General features: G+C 42.2%; 1 protein-coding gene across 2 annotated transcripts in view; it reads right to left on the bottom strand.

The window, feature by feature from the left end:
* Nucleotides 1–631: 631 nt before the first annotated feature.
* The window catches only part of CAB39L (calcium binding protein 39 like), an 84,121-nt gene continuing 66,594 nt past the window's right edge, over nt 632–18,158 (bottom strand). For both annotated transcript variants that reach the window (XM_044286417.1, XM_044286416.1), the window contains exons 6-9: nt 13,249–13,308; nt 9,830–9,895; nt 4,809–4,952; nt 632–2,610 (exon numbers count right to left, since the gene is read on the bottom strand). In XM_044286417.1, the coding sequence (XP_044142352.1) occupies nt 2,431–2,610; nt 4,809–4,952; nt 9,830–9,895; nt 13,249–13,308 (450 nt within the window). In that variant the 3' untranslated portion in view covers nt 632–2,430. The remainder of the gene's footprint in view (nt 2,611–4,808; nt 4,953–9,829; nt 9,896–13,248; nt 13,309–18,158) is intronic.

Raw genomic sequence — 18,158 nt, 5'->3', positions numbered from 1 at the left:
GCGGTCACTGTTAAAGGGGAGGGTCGCTGTGGAGGTCACTGTTAAGGGGACAGGATGCTGTGGAGGTCAATGTTAAGGGGGCAGGTTATTGTGTAGGTCACTAATAAAGGGGTGGCCGCTGTGGAGGTCATTGTTAAAGGGGAGGGCGCTGTGGATGTTATTGTTAAGGGGACAGGCCGTTGTGGAGGTCAATGTTAAAGGGGCGGACACTGTGGAGGTCACTGTTAAGGGAGGAGGGGACTGTGGAGGCCACTTTTAAAGAGGCAGCGGGGTACTCTGAGGTCACTGTTAAGGCAGCGGGATACTGTGAGGTCACTGGTAAGGGAGTGGGGCATTGTGGCAGTCACTGTTAAAGGGGCAGTTGCTGTGGAGGTCTCTGTAAGGGGGGCCGGGAATGGTGGAGGTCACAGTTAAGGGGACTGTAACCTATGGTCAGTGTTAAGGGGCTGGCCCCTGTGGAGGTCACTGTCAAGGGGGTGGGGTGCCGTGGGACTCACTGTTAAAGGGGCAGGCTGCTGTGAAGGTCAAAGTTAAGGGGGTGGGATACTGTGGATGTCCCATTTTAAGGAGACACGGCACTGTGGGGGGGTCAGTGTTAAGGGGTAGGGGGCTGTGGAGGTCACTGTTAAGGGGGAGGAGTACTGTAGATGTCACTGTTATAATGGATACTGTCGATATCTTTTAACGACATACACAAACATTAAATTAAATAGATGAAATATACCCGTGCGAAGCCGGGTCCTTCAGCTAGTTGTATATACAATCTACCATCGTCAGGTTTTACAATCAATTTACAATGACAATGCAAGACATTCATGTATGTATACAGAAGTCCATGGGAATTTAGAAATGCAGCTATAATGCTGTAGGCTAGTAGGTCCAATATTGAAATTCATAGGCTGTAAAGTGAATTTTGACCCTTAAACACCATTTGTCTTTATCTAAATAGGTCCAGAATGTGTGCCAGTTATTTTCAGAATATACCTTTACACTGGCTGGAGCACCATCAGAGCTCCAAATATACCCATAGGTTTATAAAGTAACAATCTGGCAGCCACCACTAGAGGGAGCAGAGGAGCTTACTGCATACTGCTTATACATTAGACTCAATAATAAAACCGTGGGGCAGATTTACTAATCCTATACATAGGGTAAACTTAGACAGGGGGTCTAGATATGTAACAGTGCGTCATGTTGGATTATAAATGTGGTACAAGTCTAGACATTTTTGGACAGAATTTTACACCAAAATTGTGGCTTAAAATAAAGAAGTTGTGGCCCCTTTTGGACTAGACACAAAAACTTTCTATACACCTAGAGGCACCAAATTACGCAACTTTTTGGTGCAAATTATGCCAAAATCTAGACGCACCCACTTTAGCAAACGTGGGGTTGTATGTGGTAGGTTCCTAAACTCCCTCTAGTGGCAGCTTAATGAAGTTTTTAAATCTATAACCATGCAGAAAAATTCGAAGTGCTGGAGCTCCGACCACTATAAGAGTACAACCACATGGGGTGGAATCTGCGCTGTGTTTTTGATGCATTTGAGTAGTAAAATAGTCACAGAATCCTAGACAAAATCTACATGTGTTATTTTGATGCAGATTTCATCTCGTACAATGCATAGGTTGAAATTCGTGGTGCAAATCCGCAGAATAATTTTATTGCGGATAGGTTCATTTACGCTGCTGATTTTTTTTCACAGCATGTAGAGGAGATTTCTTAAATTCTCACCCATTTTTCTGCTACTGTAATATGCTGCAAATTGGCTGCATATAAATCCGTGGTGGCCAATCTGTGGTGTATGTGCCCCATGTGTATATACTCTAAAGATGAATACTCTGAAATTAATCAACACAGAATTTTGGACCTAAAATCAGTTTTTAAGAGGCGGATATTTCATCATGGTGTTAACAGACCCCCGAGCAGTTTTTACATTTCTGTTACCGATGGGGAAAGACGATCCAATTCTTGTAACTATACTGAGAGCCTGCTACTGAGGACATTCAGAGAACTGTCCTACTGACAACGGTGTATAAAAGATTGTCTACAGCAGAACCCCCGATTATACCATGCTGTTACCTGCAGGACGTTCTGCATGGATGCCATTATTACTTCTAATTGTGCACACTGGAAAGTTTAAAGTGACATTATAGATAAATAATAATCATTACTTCCGTCTGATTCTCATCATCATAGTGAACGTCCCTAGTGATTGTGAGGACAATGAGACCTCTCGCATCCAACTGTAAATTTCACATACCCACTGATTATAAAGAAAATATTTTTTTAAGTTTTAATATAAAACCTTTATACTCTTGGCAGCTAAGAAACTAAACAGAAACAAAAAACGTAGGCACTGACAATGCCATGACAATTCCGTAAAACACTTAATCAGATGATCGGTGGTGGATGCAGTGCGGGAGATCATCATGGGCTGGGTTTTTTCAAGTCTCGGATCTGTTTGATCAAGTAGTTCTTTTCATCTGAGAATTGTTCATCATCCGTCCTCTCCTTTTGGAAACTGCTCAGGAACTCAATTAACTTGGTCTGGTTTTTTAGCAGGATGTCCACGATGGGCTGCGTTTTGTTTGGATTTGCTACAAATACCTAAGACGTAAGAGAAGATGAAAGATTAGCCTGGGAAAGACACGATGTTCAAAGTGTAAAACTAAATGAATTCTATCAGCATACAGAAAAAACTATTAATGAGTGGTCATTGTAGATGTAAATGATACAACAGATGGAAAGGCTTCATTCAGCCTCCACGACACTTCACTTACATCAAGTGTACGAAAATACATTTCCTTTGACTGAAACTGCAGAAAATCTATTTATAAGTAACTGAAAAAGTAAGGGGAGGACACAACTTTTAGTAATGATGTTCCTTTTAGTTACAGAATATAAATAAGCTCTTATCCAGGAGGACACAAGCTGGCTCTCTAGTGCCACCTATTGGTTGACCAATTTGTAAGATAGTATCTGGCCCTTTAAACAGACCTTGAGACATGGCCAAGATCTTTTCCATAAGACTAAAGACACCCATTCACAGACCAGTGTTTTGGGATGCTTGACCCTCATCAGTGGAGAGCAGAGTACTAGTGTGTTTTGCTCAGAGATCTTTGATGTGGGCTGAGGGAAGTTAAGTTTAATCTTGAAGAGACCACCAAGTTGGTGTAGGAAGTCTTATAGCCAGGCAATGTTCCCTGGGGGAAAAAAGAATTTAAATAAGCTTTTGTCCAGACGGCCACCTATTGGGTGACTACATTGTAAGTGAGGGTCTGGCCCTGTAATATGTCTTGGATATAAACTAGAACCAGCAGAAGAATTTGCCCTCTACCTGACATCACTAACAGTTCCTCAGCTATTAGCTGAATCTTTACCTCCAAGACTTCCCAAATCTGTCCACCTTCTGAATGCAAACCCTCGGTGAAGTCAAAGTATGAGGTACTGTTGGCAACTTCTGGTTAGCCCAGTAACCTGGAGCCATTTAGTTATTCCCTGTGGCTTTAAAGGGCTATTCCCACCTATAGCATCGATAGACATTTATGGCATATCTTGTGGATAGTCAGACAGATGCAGATCCAACTTCTGGGCTATGTGGAGAATTGGGGTCACTTAACCCAATGGGACATTTATGCCACCTCAGACATTTATCGCATATCCTGTGGGTATAACATTAATGTCCTGTGTGGGGAAAAGCCTTCTAAGGATCTATGGTGTACAGAGCACTTTGGATGTGTATTTCAGAACAAGTAAGAATGACTAACCCTGGGATGTGAGATAACCCAGGTGGAAGTTTTGCATGGAAGTCATCATTTATTTTTTAAATTATGGTTCCTCCTCACATCATGCCACTTTAAGTTAATAAATTAAATTAAATGAGTGACACTCTGAGGTGGGCCCTGAATCAAGAAAATCAGCCGAAGAACTGACACTGCACAATAGTGAAAACTAAAATACAGTCTAGATTTAAAGGGGATTTCTGATCTGGGCCTTTATGGCGTATCAACAGGATATGGCAGGGATATCCGAGAAGTGCGGGCCCCACCTCACGACACCTGCTGCTATGTTAAGAACGGCACCCCTACATGAATATAGAGCATGCTACCCATGCGCCTCTTTCTCTGTCCTCTGATATGGGACTTGGGGGCTCGGCTATTTCTGGAAGACTAATAGCAAAGAATGGAGAGGCCGCTGCTCACCGGCGGCATGCTCTTTATTTACAGAGGAACCAGTTTTTTTGAGATAGCAGTGGGATCCAGAGGTGGGACCCACACCTATTAGACATTTATGGCATATACTTTTGATACTCCATAAATGCCCAGATGGAAAAATCCCTTTAATCAGATGCCCAGTTACGTAACCTAATAACTTTACACTGCATCCCTGTCTTTTCAGATTGGCTGCTTTGAATACGTGCAGAAAGTCAGTTCAGGGAGAGCTGAATTACATTACATTACAGCAAGAGCAGAATGATTACTGTATAACATATTATAAGCTATAAGCAACTAAACTACTATGAAAAAGTATTAAATCATATAAATGCTACAGAAGGCATAACGCCAGGAACATCATTCTCTCCTGCTTAACATGCAATATTTTAGATGATAAAAGGGAGATAAATATCCCCCCATTTATCATGCTCAAAAGAAGCTTAGGAAAACACATCCTAGTTACATGTTTCCATTACCTGTGACGTACATGGGATTTTGGACCGGTGCCTTGAGTACACTGTCTAGAGCTCTCCTATAAAATGTTGTGCGCTGTCCCTGACAAAACACAGAGCGCCGTGATCCACACCTCACCTTAAACACATGGAACGCTTCAAACTGGATGTTGGGGCTCTTGTCTCTCAGCAGATTCATCATCAGCTTCAGATTTTCTGGTTTGCTGATGTACTTTGTCATGATGGGAAAGTTGTGTCGGTCCAGGATTAGCTCCCCCAGCAGCTACACACACAATGAGAAGAAGTAAACCCAATAAGTAACATACAAATACATGCTGGAGGAGAGGTACGGGAAGAGCAGAGATGTTCCCTATACTGATCTCAGCTTTTATATGAAAAGGGAATCAACTACCTGACTTACAGTACAAGATTAAGTGCTGGATCAAGATTGGGAGAGGTCCCTGGACAAATATGCACAGGTACCTTCCAATTTCAAGGAGAAAACTGATGACACCAATTATACTTAGCAAATCACTGTGTCTCATACGACATGAAATAAGACCAATGGCATTTGTTGCTAGCACTAGAACTCAATCCTAAATAATATTTTAAAGGCAATGCATATCCTCATTGATCAATTCCCTTAGATGATGAGTGCAGGTTTTCTAGGTATAATTATTTGATACAAGATCAATATCTGATCGTTGGGTGTCCGACACCTCAGTTGATTAGCTGTTCCTGAATAGCGTTGGCACTGGAAATAGGTGCTGGAACTGGTTACTACAGCACTACTCTCATTCCACTTGAGCAGGAGCAATAACTAGCTCCATCCACCACACAGTGGACAGTGCTGTGTAGTTCTGGCACTGGGGATATTTAGGTACAGCATTGGTGGTGGTACGGGGAGTGGAACCCCCATCGGTCAGATAATGATGGCCTAAGCTATTACAGGTCCTTCTAAAAAAATTTGCATACTGTGATAAAGTTCATTATTTTCTGTAATGTACTGATAAACATTAGACTTTCATATATTTTAGATTCATTACACACAACTGAAGTAGTTCAAGCCTTTTATTGTTTTAATATTGATGATTTTGGCATACAGCTCATGAAACCCAAAATTCCTATCTAAAAAAATTAGCATATCATGAAAAGGTTCTCTAAACGAGCTATTAACCTAATCATCTGAATCAACTAATTAACTCTAAACACCTGCAAAAGATTCCTGAGGCTTTTAAAAACTCCCAGCCTGGTTCATTATCAAAACCGCAATCATGGGTAAGACTGCCGACCTGACTGCTGTCCAGAAGGCCATCATTGACACCCTCAAGCAAGAGGGTAAGACACAGAAAGAAATTTCTGAACGAATAGGCTGTTCCCAGAGTGCTGTATCAAGGCACCTCAGTGGGAAGTCTGTGGGGAGGAAAAAGTGTGGCAGAAAACGCTGCACAACGAGAAGAGGTGACCGGACCCTGAGGAAGATTGTGGAGAAGGACCGATTCCAGACCTTGGGGGACCTGCGGAAGCAGTGGACTGAGTCTGGAGTAGAAACATCCAGAGCCACCGTGTACAGGCGTGTGCAGGAAATGGGCTACAGGTGCCGCATTCCCCAGGTCAAGCCACTTTTGAACCAGAAACAGCGGCAGAAGCGCCTGACCTGGGCTACAGAGAAGCAGCACTGGACTGTTGCTTCATTCAAGGTGCCAGAGTCTGGAGGAAGACTGGGGAGAGAGAAATGCCAAAATGCCTGAAGTCCAGTGTCAAGTACCCACAGTCAATGATGGTCTGGGGTGCCATGTCAGCTGCTGGTGTCGGTCCACTGTGTTTTATCAAGGGCAGGGTCAATGCAGCTAGCTATCGGGAGATTTTGGAGCACTCCATGCTTCCATCTGCTGAAAAGCTTTATGGAGATGAAGATTTCATTTTTCAGCACGACCTGGCACCTGCTCACAGTGCCAAAACCACTGGTAAATGGTTTACTGACCATGGTATTACTGTGCTCAATTGGCCTGCCAACTCTCCTGACCTGAACCCCATAGAGAATCTGTGGGATATTGGGAAGAGAAAGTTGAGAGACGCAAGACCCAACACTCTGGATGAGCTTAAGGCCGCTATCGAAGCATCCTGGGCCTCCATAACACCTCAGCAGTGCCACAGGCTGATTGCCTCCATGCCACGTCGCATTGAAGCAGTCATTTCTGCAAAAGGATTCCTGACCAAGTATTGAGTGCATAACTGAACATAATTATTTGAAGGTTGACTTTTTTTGTATTAAAAACACTTTTCTTTTATTGGTCGGATAAAATATGCTAATTTTTTTAGATAGGACATTTGGGTTTTCATGAGCTGTATGCCAAAATCATCAATATTAAAACAATAAAAGGCTTGAACTACTTCAGTTGGTGTGTAATGAATCTAAAATATATGAAAGTCTAATGTTTATCAGTACATTACAGAAAATAATGAACTTTATCACAATATGCTTATTTTTTTAGAAGGACCTGTATATGACCTCGGGCAGCACGGTGGCTCAGTGGTTAGCACTGGTGCCTTTCAGCGCTGGAGTCCTAGGTTTGAATCTGACCAAGGACAACCTCTGCATGTAGTTCATATATGTTCTCCCCGTGTTTGCGTGGGTTTCCTCTGGGTGCTCTGGTTTCCTCCCACACCTCAAAGACATACTGATTGGGAACTTAGATTGTGAGCACCACTGGAGACAGCAAGCAATGATAATGTTAGCGCTATATTAAAGTGATCAACATAAATAAGAAAATAAGGAGAACCTATTTAAATTAGTTTAATATTGTGTTTTTTCCTCTAAGTACCACCAAAACAGTTCTGACCAGTCAAGGCAAGACCTCTGGAGATGTTCTGCGGTATCTGGCATCAAGACGTTAGCAGCAGATCATTTAAGTCCTGTGAATTGAGTCTTCAAGGATCAGACTTGTTTTCCAGCACACTGTACAAAAGATTCTCAGTCAGAGCTTCGAGGCCAAGTCAACACCTTGAACTCTTTATGACGTGCCTCCTTTCTGAACAGTGCGTAGTGTGCTCTCCATTCACCACTATGGGACTTCTAAATATAGAGAAGCGCACTTGCTCGCTGTTTTCAGAACTCCCATAGCGATGAATGGACAGCGCGCAAAGTGTGCTCTCCTTCACATTGGTCCCATTCTCTAGGTAGGAACAGGTCCCAGGGTTGGAACCCACACCTACATGCCATTGATGGCATAGCCTAGCAATATGCCATCAATGTCCCATATGGGCCAACCCCTTTAAAAACATATACAGTTGTGGGCAAAAGTTTTAAGACTGACACAAATTTAGGTTTTCACAAAATTTTGGGATCTCGTTAGATGTTTTGATAGTATAAAGAAGGACAATTATAAATCATTTTGTACTGTTTTTTGAATACATTAAGTTTATGCAAACACTCAATATTTCTAGTTTTGACCCTTATTTTTCAAGACTTCTGCAATTCACCCTGGCATGCTGGATATCATCCTGACTGATGGCAACCCATTTTTACCTATTCAGTGCTTGGAATTTATAACAATTTCTGTATTTTTATTTTTCTACGCATTTTTTGAGGATATTGACCACAGATACTGAATGGGATTAAGATCTGTGGTGTTTCCTGACCATGGACCCAAAATGTCAGTGTTTTGTTCACCATGCCACTTAGCTATCAGTTTTGTCTTGTGCCATGGTGCTCGAAAAAGCATTATGCATCACCAAATTGCTCCTGGATCATTGGGAGAAGTTGCTCTTGGAGGATGTTTTGATTCTGATCTCATTTTTTATTCATGGCAGTGTTCTTAGGTCAACTTGTAAGAGAGCCCACTCCATTGGATGAGAAGTAACCCCACACATGAATGGTCTCAGGATGCTTTATCCGATTCTGTGATTCTTCCAGCCTCTCAGTATCTCTGCTGCAACCTGCTGATGACACTGCGACACACTAAGCTCAGTGGCCACTTCCATCTGAGAACACCCTGCTTGAAGCCTCGCAATGAGGAGGTACTGTTAATCAATTGTAAGGTGTAGTCTTGGTCTCATGATGTCAAAATGTGAACCACATGATGAGGAGGACTGTTTAAATACTAATTCTAATTGAACCAGGAAATTTAGGCCCCATGCACACGGCCGTTTTTCACAGCCGTGTGCGGGCCGTGGAACCGCGGCCTGGATCCCTCCTGAGAGCAGGAGCGCACGGCGTCACTGGTTGCTATGACGCCGTGTGCTCCCTGCTGCCGGCACAGTACAGTAATACACTGGTATAGATCATACCAGTGTATTACTGTATTGCGGCGGCAGCAGGGAGCGCACGGCGTCATAGCAACCAGTGACGCCGTGCGCTCCTGCTCTCAGGAGGGATCCAGGCCGCGGTTCCACAGCCCGCACACGGCCATGTGCGTGGTGCCTTATTGGGCGATTCATGGATCAAACACCTGCTGGGAATTTTGCCGTTAAGCATCTTGTTAGAGAACAGCAAGTTGTGCAAAAGGTACTGAAAAATTGAACAGCTGGACACGTGCATTCAAAGGTTTAGAGAAGGTCACATTAAGTTCACCTGTAAAGGTTAGAGTGCATTTTAAGTTCGTCCTGAAATTTCACCCACAAGCCAAATATCCCTAACTTTTTGTAAGTAGTATAGCTGACTTAGGTGCAATGTAATCTTACAAGCAGCAATATTGTTGCCTCCTAAAGCAAAGCAATCATGACTGCATATGTTTCCCTGGAGGTAACCATGGTTAAAAAAGGATGAAATTGATTTCAACCACCACCTTCCTTTTAAATCAACCAGTCTGCTCTCTAACTCTATCAGTATGACTGAGTAATATTGGTTACCTTGTCCTTATTAACACTTTCTTCTAAAGTGCTAATGAGAAGATCACTGAAATTATGTTAGCAGGTCATTTTGTGGCAGGTCGAAATGCAGGGGAAATGGGGTTATTGTGATTAGGTGACAAGGAGTGACTGCAATTACGGTAATTACAATTCATCTGATCACTCCTCATAACAATCTAGAGTTAAAGCAAATTGCCACCATAAAAACTGAAGCAGCAAACTTTGTGAAAACCAAAATGTGTGTCAGTCTCAAAACATCTGGCCACAACTGTACACAAAAAGCCAATCGGCATTATATGAGCCACTTACCTTCAATGACTGCCTTTTAGTTACATAGTTCTCAGAGTGTAGAAGCTTTTCATAGTCATTAAATATCTAGAAAAAAGAAGAGTTTATTACTAATAATGAGAAAATGTCTCCTCCTATGTGCTCGTCGTCTAAAGAGGAGCTACATGGAAACAATCAGCATGGTCTATGTAGGGATGCATCCCATACTTCTGTGCACTGATCACAAGTATTAGTTTTAAGATGTATGTAACTAAAGAACATAGCAGTGTTAGTTTTGTTCATGGTCTTGTTCATAGGCCCATTCAAGTAAGAAAGCTGCCCCATGTTTTTTTTCTCATACAACCCATTTAAGGTGACACAAAGAATTGTGTTTTCAAAAGGCTGCATTTAAATCATGAAGCCCCATATATCAGGACTCCGCTCCATTCTTTCATACAGCTGGTATAGATCTCCGATGCCCCATTTCCCAGCTGTATAATGCCAAAGTAAAACAAACAGCTGACATTTCACAGATTACAGTTTACATAGTGAAGGGGTTTTCCTGTTTGCATCAACATTGCTTAAAATACCCATTTATGAAGGTCGCTGTAATTTTGTAATGTATTTGTTTTCCCTTTATTGCTCCTATCTTCTGTTCTGGGCGGTGGTCACATGACCATGTCCATGCAGCGCCTTATTTTCTGTGATGTTATGTCCACGCGCGTCAGTGAATTAACTACTGGGGAAGCGGCTGCCCTGGGGCCTGAGTTGAGAAGGGGCCCGGGAGCAATGTCTTTTCTAGTACAATTCATGCCATGCCGGGCCCCTTCCAGATACAATCACATTAGGGGCCCTTACCTTGCATAGGTGTACACACCAGAGTATAAAAGACCTTTGATAAATAGTAATGGACCTAAAGGACCTTTGATGATGTCATCATGTCACATGATCGCAGGTCCTTTAGCCTCCAAAAGACACCAGCGGAGAAGTAGGAGAACGGAGAACCTGCAGCCTGTAATTAAGTGTGTGTGTGTACAACATACTATTGATGACCTATCCTCAAGATAGGTCATCAATATCAGACTGGCAGGGGTCTGACTCCCGGCACCCCCACCTATCAGCTGTTTGAAGAGAAGGCAGCGCTCTAATACTTTAATTCTCTAATACAAGTCCATATCTTCAGTATTCTTTCCTATGAGCTTGGCTAATCTAATAAAAAAGCAGGATGCGGTCTGGGGTGTTTGCTTATAGAATATAGACCAATGCCAACCTATATACTGGGTGGGGTAGGTATAGGAGATCTATACAGTGTCTCCGTTCTTATGTAAGCTTTTACCTCTATAGTAGATGTGAGGAATTGCTCTTTATGCCTTTTCTAATATACACATGTAGATCCTTTGGATCCTGAGAACTAGACATGAATTATGTGCCCCAATCCTTATTATAAACTGTGATCCCATACATTGTGTGCGTCTGGTACGTATGATGTCCCCGAGCATTATTTATATGTAAGATGCTGAAAACTTCAGAGGAAGGAAAGTATGCAGCTACGGTTAATGCTCCCATTGTAAGTTCCGACACCAGTAAACAGCAGGTGCTACCCTGGGATCCCAAACCTACAATTCATCATTAATCCAGCAACCACAAAACAAATACTTCTCTGCGGAGAGATTCTGTCCCGAAAATGCAGGTTTTCTAAATCTGACTGTAGTGTAGTATTTTTGGAGAGGAGCTGTCATCGTGTGCCAGGCCTCTATTACAAGGGGACATGACACTGCAGTGGAAAAAAGCAAGGTCAAAGCAGGATTTCGGTTTCCAATTTGTCACCACAATTTGATTTTGCTCATTATTAGCGTAGGACCTTTACTAAGTATCTCTTGGAAATCAGATAAGGATGTGGGACAGGGTCAGGGTCGGACAAGGGTAGGCAGAGTAGACGGCTGGGGGTGGATATAAAAATAGAGACCTGAGGGATGAAGCCAAGAGAGGAGCTGGTGGACCCTAGTGAATATATTTGGCAGGGTGGTCAGCTGGCTCTGCATTTATGTGGAGATGGGCATGGCGGCATGAAAAATTGTAATTTTAAATAAGAGCGCTATAAATCAGAGAGGGAAGAAGCTAGGAGAAATTAAAGGGGCATTCCAACTTGAACTGTCAAACTCTTACCGTTCTGACAACTGGTGGGGGTCCCAGCGGTCAAACACTCCCTGATCTAGCGTTGATCACCTATTCAGTGATAAACTGGAATACCCCTTTACATAAATGTATGAAGTACAGGGACCAAAGGCTTGTGTGTGTGTGCGTGATCGTATCCTAAAACCCCATCTCTGGACTTTACCATCAAAAGCCATGTGAGACATATGTGAACACACTAGGGTGGAAAATTGTATTAAAGGGGTTATCTTATAACTAATGTAAAAAATAAAAATCAGACATCATATAGTACATGACAATATCTAACAAAGCTACAACCGGCCCTGTACCCTAACATGGATCCAGAGATCTGCCCATTGATTTTTACAATTGTTCTGCTAGATTTATTTAGATACTAAAAACTGTCTACAACAATAGATTTATTTCAAGCTGTCAGCTTAGGGGCGTGTCCTTTCTGCTGCAGCTGGTGGCAGTTGAAGGAAATGGGCATGTGCTTCCATCTCGGTGAGCAGGAAAGAGAAATTAGGAAAAGAGCAAACAGGAGGTGGCGCTATACAGATAGTTTCATTGAATAACTCGGTAGCTATATTAAGTGTTTTATTACATGCTGTTACAAAAGGATTCAGATCCACGTGCTAGTTTGAAAACGGTTGAATATTTTTCAGGAAAAAATGTTTAAAGGGACAACCCCTTTAAGTAAAAGTCCAATGTAAAACAATAAGTACTATGCTAGTATATATTTAATGATCATAAACTATCGGCCTAAGCAGAGGACTTCCTCTATGATGTCCATGTGGCAAGAAAACTCCTGAATTATTGTATAATAAAAAGTTCAGCAACTTTTTAAAACACTGGGGGGGATTTATCAAACTGGTGCAAAGTAGAACTGACTAAGTAGCCCACAGCAACCAATCAGATTCCACCTTACATGTTTCAGTGAAAGGTGGAATCTAATTGGTTGCTATGTGCAACTAAGCCAGTTTTCCGTTACACCAGTTTTCCCCTATAGCGTTTTAATTCTTTACCTGATAATCACTAGGCTATGCCACCAGTATCCGATTCAGCAGTGGCCCAAATGCTGGAACACAGTGGCAGCACCGCTAGGAGCGTGACGTGTGAGAGAAGGCCGTGATGCTACCGTGAGCGCCTCTGCCCTATCGATTAGCTGATCGGGGGCTCCCGGGTGTCGGACCCCCACTGATCAGATACTAAAGTCTTGGAAAAACCCTTTAAAAATAATTCTGAACACAATGTAAACATTTTATTACCATTTTATACACATTTTTTTTTTAACTGATTAGACTTACTCTATCGTAGTTCTGCTCTAGAAATTCAGCTACTATCAGCTTGTGCCGTGTGAGCAAGTCCTGCAAAAACAAACGAGACGAGAAATATAGACAAAAATGACTACAGGTAGCAAAGGCTAGCATCATATAATAACTGCATACTGTACAGGGCGAGGCTGAAGTCTGAAGGAGCTGAAGGAAGGACACACCCTTTTAACTGATGTCATTTCTAGGAAAGGAGGGAGGCTGCATTATTTGGTGGTGGAAACTTTTTGGACCGCCAATTTGAAATCTGCCATATTGAATTCAGCTCAGGTTTTACCAATGGGAAGGGGGGCATGTAATATATCAACCTTGGCTAGAATTTACACAGAAACACGCTGAAAGGGTCAGTTTTTACCTGTCTTTACCTGGTTCAGAGTTCAGAACTGTAGGATTCGCCACTTTAGGTGAGCCCTATTGGGTATGTTCACGAAGAACGAATTAAACATTTAATCCGACCTTTGTGAACATACTCAGTATGGCTCGACTGAAATAGAGAATCCTACAAAGCTGTGAAGAAGTATCACCTGCGGTTCTTCAGCGTGTACACGAAGACTGGATTAAACGCTAGCCCAGGTGCATCCGGCAAAAAGGTGGACACATAGAAAACGTCATGTAAAGCACTTTAGGAAACTCTGACCTTGCTGAACTCCTAAACAGGTCAAGATCAGTCAAAATTGACACTTCCTGTGTGTTTCTAAGTAAGTTCTAGCCAAGATTGATATATTACATGCCCCACTTCCCACTAGTAAAACCTGAGCTGAATTCAATATGGCAGATTTCAAAATGGCACCCAAAAACATTTCCTTCACCACATAATGCAGCCTACCCCCCAGTTAACACTCTCACACACTGGAAGTCAATCTTCTTCATAGTACGCCAGTTAACAGGGCGTCTCCTACTTTTGCCTCACCCTGGTTTATACTCCTATGGTTTTATTGTTAGGCTTTGTTCATCTCACAATAAAATGATGTGAACAGAGATTTTTGACCCTTAGTCAGGACTAGATAACCATGGTAAAAAACGTTGAGCAGTTCCCAGTGCGGTGACTTATCAGGCACCATCTATAAATCACCATGTGTGTGTCTTTCCTACGGTGCTCTGCATGAGGAAGTCAGAGGTTGGCGGCCATCGATGGGGAACCAAAATGGAGGATGGCAGGTAGGATTGCCGGAATGGAAGGCGCCAGATATGTTGACTATACATTTGTTATGTACAGTAAAACTTTAGGTTTGGGTCGGAGGGTTGGTTTGAAGTAAAATTACTAAAAAATGTTTAAAAATCTGTCGAAAACCACAATGAATACATGCCCTTAATTATAGCAGTATCACAGCAAAGAAGGATTCAAAACCCCTGCTCACAGATGCTCAATAACCTGCTGCGGAGGTTAAGAATATGCCCTTTAGCACCCATGTCTACAAGGCGTCTGGCAAAAACAGCAAAACGCAGTCACACATTCCATGGTGTAATTAACTTAATAGCATAATGCAAATTTAATGGGATGAAACAGAAGCAGCTTTGTGGATTCAGAGTATGTACAGTAATGAGAATATATAAAGTATGGGCCCTAGGGTACAAGGCGGAGGGCAAAGCCTGGTGAAAAAGTTTCATGAAATACTAGAAAAAAAAAAGTTGGAGATGGAGAATGCAATATCCATCCTGCAAGCCAAGTAGTATAGGAAAATTCCATTGCCTGAAGGTGAGTGGTAGATAACGCTGCCATGACCTAGTGTTATATGGTGTATACAGCGCCCATTACTGGCTGCTTAGTGATATGTCCATTACCAACGAAGACCCCTTTACACTGCCTGATATTTGGGAAGATTATCGCTAACGAGCGTTTGTATGAACGCTCATTGGGAATAAACTGCACGTTTAACGGTGCCGCCAAATACCCGATGAACAAGCGAAACACTCGGTCATAGATCTTCGGACAAGCAAGCACTCTCGGACAAAAATGTATGGTGGAGTCAGGAGAAAAAGTTGAAAAACGAGCGCTATCTTATGTATGGCTGGCTTTAGATAGGAAAAAATTCCAAAAATGTTTTTTTCACCCAACAAACCTCTAACTGTTGTCATGGCTGTTAATAGTACTTACTGGAACGACAAGCAAATTTAATACCACTTTCCTAATCGGTCCCAAAGCACAAAGTAAAATGCTTGTTAGGGCTAAGCCACTTTCAGTTCGCGCCCTGCTTAGCATTGTATACCAAATGTACAATACAAAGAAATCCTTCAGGTACCGTATGTACAATCTGCTCAATTAGGCCTAGTTCACACTTCAGTGTTTGGTCAGTGATTTCCATCAGTGATTTGTGAGCCAAAACCAGGTGCAACTCTAAACACAGAACAGGAGCAGATCTTTCCCTTCTACCTCATGTCTGTGGAGGCTCCACTTCTGGTTTTGGCTCACAAATCACTGATGGAAATCACTGACCAAACACTGAAGTGTGAACGAGGCCTTATTTTCATATTTCCTGCCCAATTCCAGACCTCTCATGTTACTGATAAATCTCCCCCGAGGAGATCTAGCCTAGCACAAAGCCTATGAGAAGAATTAAATATCTTAGACAAAAGGTGCAAATAAATCATTAATAGAGTCAAAAGCTGGACAAGACAAGTATACAGTGCCTTGAGAAAGTATTCACACCTCTGGAGTTATTCCTAGTTTGTTGCATTACAACCTGGGATTAAAATGTATTTTTTTTTTTTGGGGGGGGGGGGGGGGGGGAGATGAGGGGTTGTACCATTTGATCTACACAGCACGTCTACCACTTTAAAGGTACAAAATATTTTTACTGTGACACAAACAATAAGTAAAAGAGGTTGTTAACCACCAGGGACTGTTTCTACAGAGCCTACAATGTGGCAGGACCCATGGTGGTAATCATACTTACCTGATCTCTGTCGCGGCCTAATCGCCACCTGGCTGGCTATGCAAATCCCAGGTCTCCCCATGTCAACATCGGGTTATGTGACCACTGCAGTCAATGACTGGCTGCAGCGGTGACGTGTGGCATAAGTATGATTATCGCCGCTGGTCCAGCCACACAGAGGGGTCTGTAGAAAAGGTCCCCAGGGTTGAACAACCCCTTTAAGACACAAAAACAGAATTTTAATGTGCTTAAAGGGGTTCTCTGGGAATTAAGAAAATGAAAATACTTAAATATTACTTTATTATAAGTATATTTTCAAATACCTTTAATTAGTTATAATGGCTCATTTTGTCTAGGGAGCAATCATTAGGAAAAATAAAATGGCTGCCGTCCTATTAGTACACACAAAACCTGTCCTAATCACATAGCAGGACAAGTTACTTCTCAACACTGAAGAACTGCCTCATCTTCCTCTATGATCTGCTTGTCGGGGATTGTTATCCTGTTAGCTCTATACACAAAATCCCGGTGACAGGTTCCCTTTAAGTATTTTAATTTTCTTAATTACCAGAGAACCCCTTTAAGTGTTCACCCAATGAAAGTCAATACTTCGTGGAGCCACCATTTACTGCAATTTCGGATGCAAGTCTCTTGGAGTGACTCTATTAGCTTAGCTCATCTAGACACTGGGATTTTTGCCAATTCCTCAGTCAAAACTGCTCTAACTTCTTCTTAATTACCTACTTTGTCTCCTTAGTCATATTTCACTCATGTATGTACAGGGGCGGATAGACCTTACAGGGAAATTTCCAGGTGGGCCGATGCCCGGGGGCTGCCTGGGCCCTCCTCACGACTGGCCAGTAGAAGTTTTTGGGGATGTATTTTGTGCTGCTGGAAGTATTTTGTGATGGACTGTGGTATTTGGCTCTGTTGGGGTGGTATAATGTGCCGCAATATGGTATTGATAGCCCTGCCTTACATCAATTTGGACCCAACTACAAAACAGGGCCATTTTTAGTATTTTTTCCAGGGCCACTATAAGGTCCTAGTCCGCCCCTATGTATGTATTTTCTACAGGTGTAAATTCTGTAGTTACAAGCCAAACAGTCTCTTCTGTAGTCAGTGGAAGTTGTTCTTATAGTGCCCATACACATTAGATAAAAGCTAACCCAAAGATTGCACTGATGCCAATACAACATGGCCCACTTCTGATTTCTATTAGGTGAAGTGCTGTTACTGAGAACTTGAGCTAAGTAAAATCAGGAAATATACTGATAAACTGTCCCCAAATATACACAAAAAGGTGACAATATCTGAGCGATGCTGAATGTACAGAGATTGCAGCGGTGGGTTCAAATTTGATCAAGGACAACACAGAATGATACAAATTTCTGTACAGCACTGCAGAATATGTTGGTGACATATAAATGAATAAAATGCTAAAACATTTGATCTAGCCGTTCAACAGGATAATGGAAAGGCAGGGCCAGTCCCGCCTTGAATGTAGGTCCTATTGTAATTTTCCAATTCAGTATTTTTACCCCTCACGGATCCATTCCAATGGGCCAGTCAGTGGGTGAATTATAGTGTTTGGTTATATAGAAATGAATCCTATTGCTTTTGTCTGATATTTGTCAGAAGATGAGGTCCAAGAAATTGCTATAAATTGAAAACAGATGCTGCACTACTCCTGGAACAAAAGCAGAGTTCTTTCTCCACAGTGGAGAGTGGCGGCCGGCTGACCGCACCCGCACAGACAGATGTTATGTGGCGGTTTCAATAATTAAGGAATTGTGCGGAAATTATATTGTACACCCTATGGTTCGTTTTCATTAACAATTGTGTCTTGTTTAGATAAGAAACTGAGAATTTGCCAAAATCCTTCAAGGAGTTATCCCACGAGAGGTATTTCTATGCAATGAATAGGGTATTCCAAGTGAAGCTTCATAAATGCAATAGAAATACTGTACTCTTATGTACATTACAGTGTCCTCTCTGGTAACGCCTCCAGGC

Source organism: Bufo gargarizans, chromosome 3 (genome assembly GCF_014858855.1).
Source record: "Bufo gargarizans isolate SCDJY-AF-19 chromosome 3, ASM1485885v1, whole genome shotgun sequence".
Classification (NCBI taxonomy): domain Eukaryota; kingdom Metazoa; phylum Chordata; class Amphibia; order Anura; family Bufonidae; genus Bufo; species Bufo gargarizans.
This window is presented reverse-complemented; position numbering and strand designations above follow the sequence as displayed.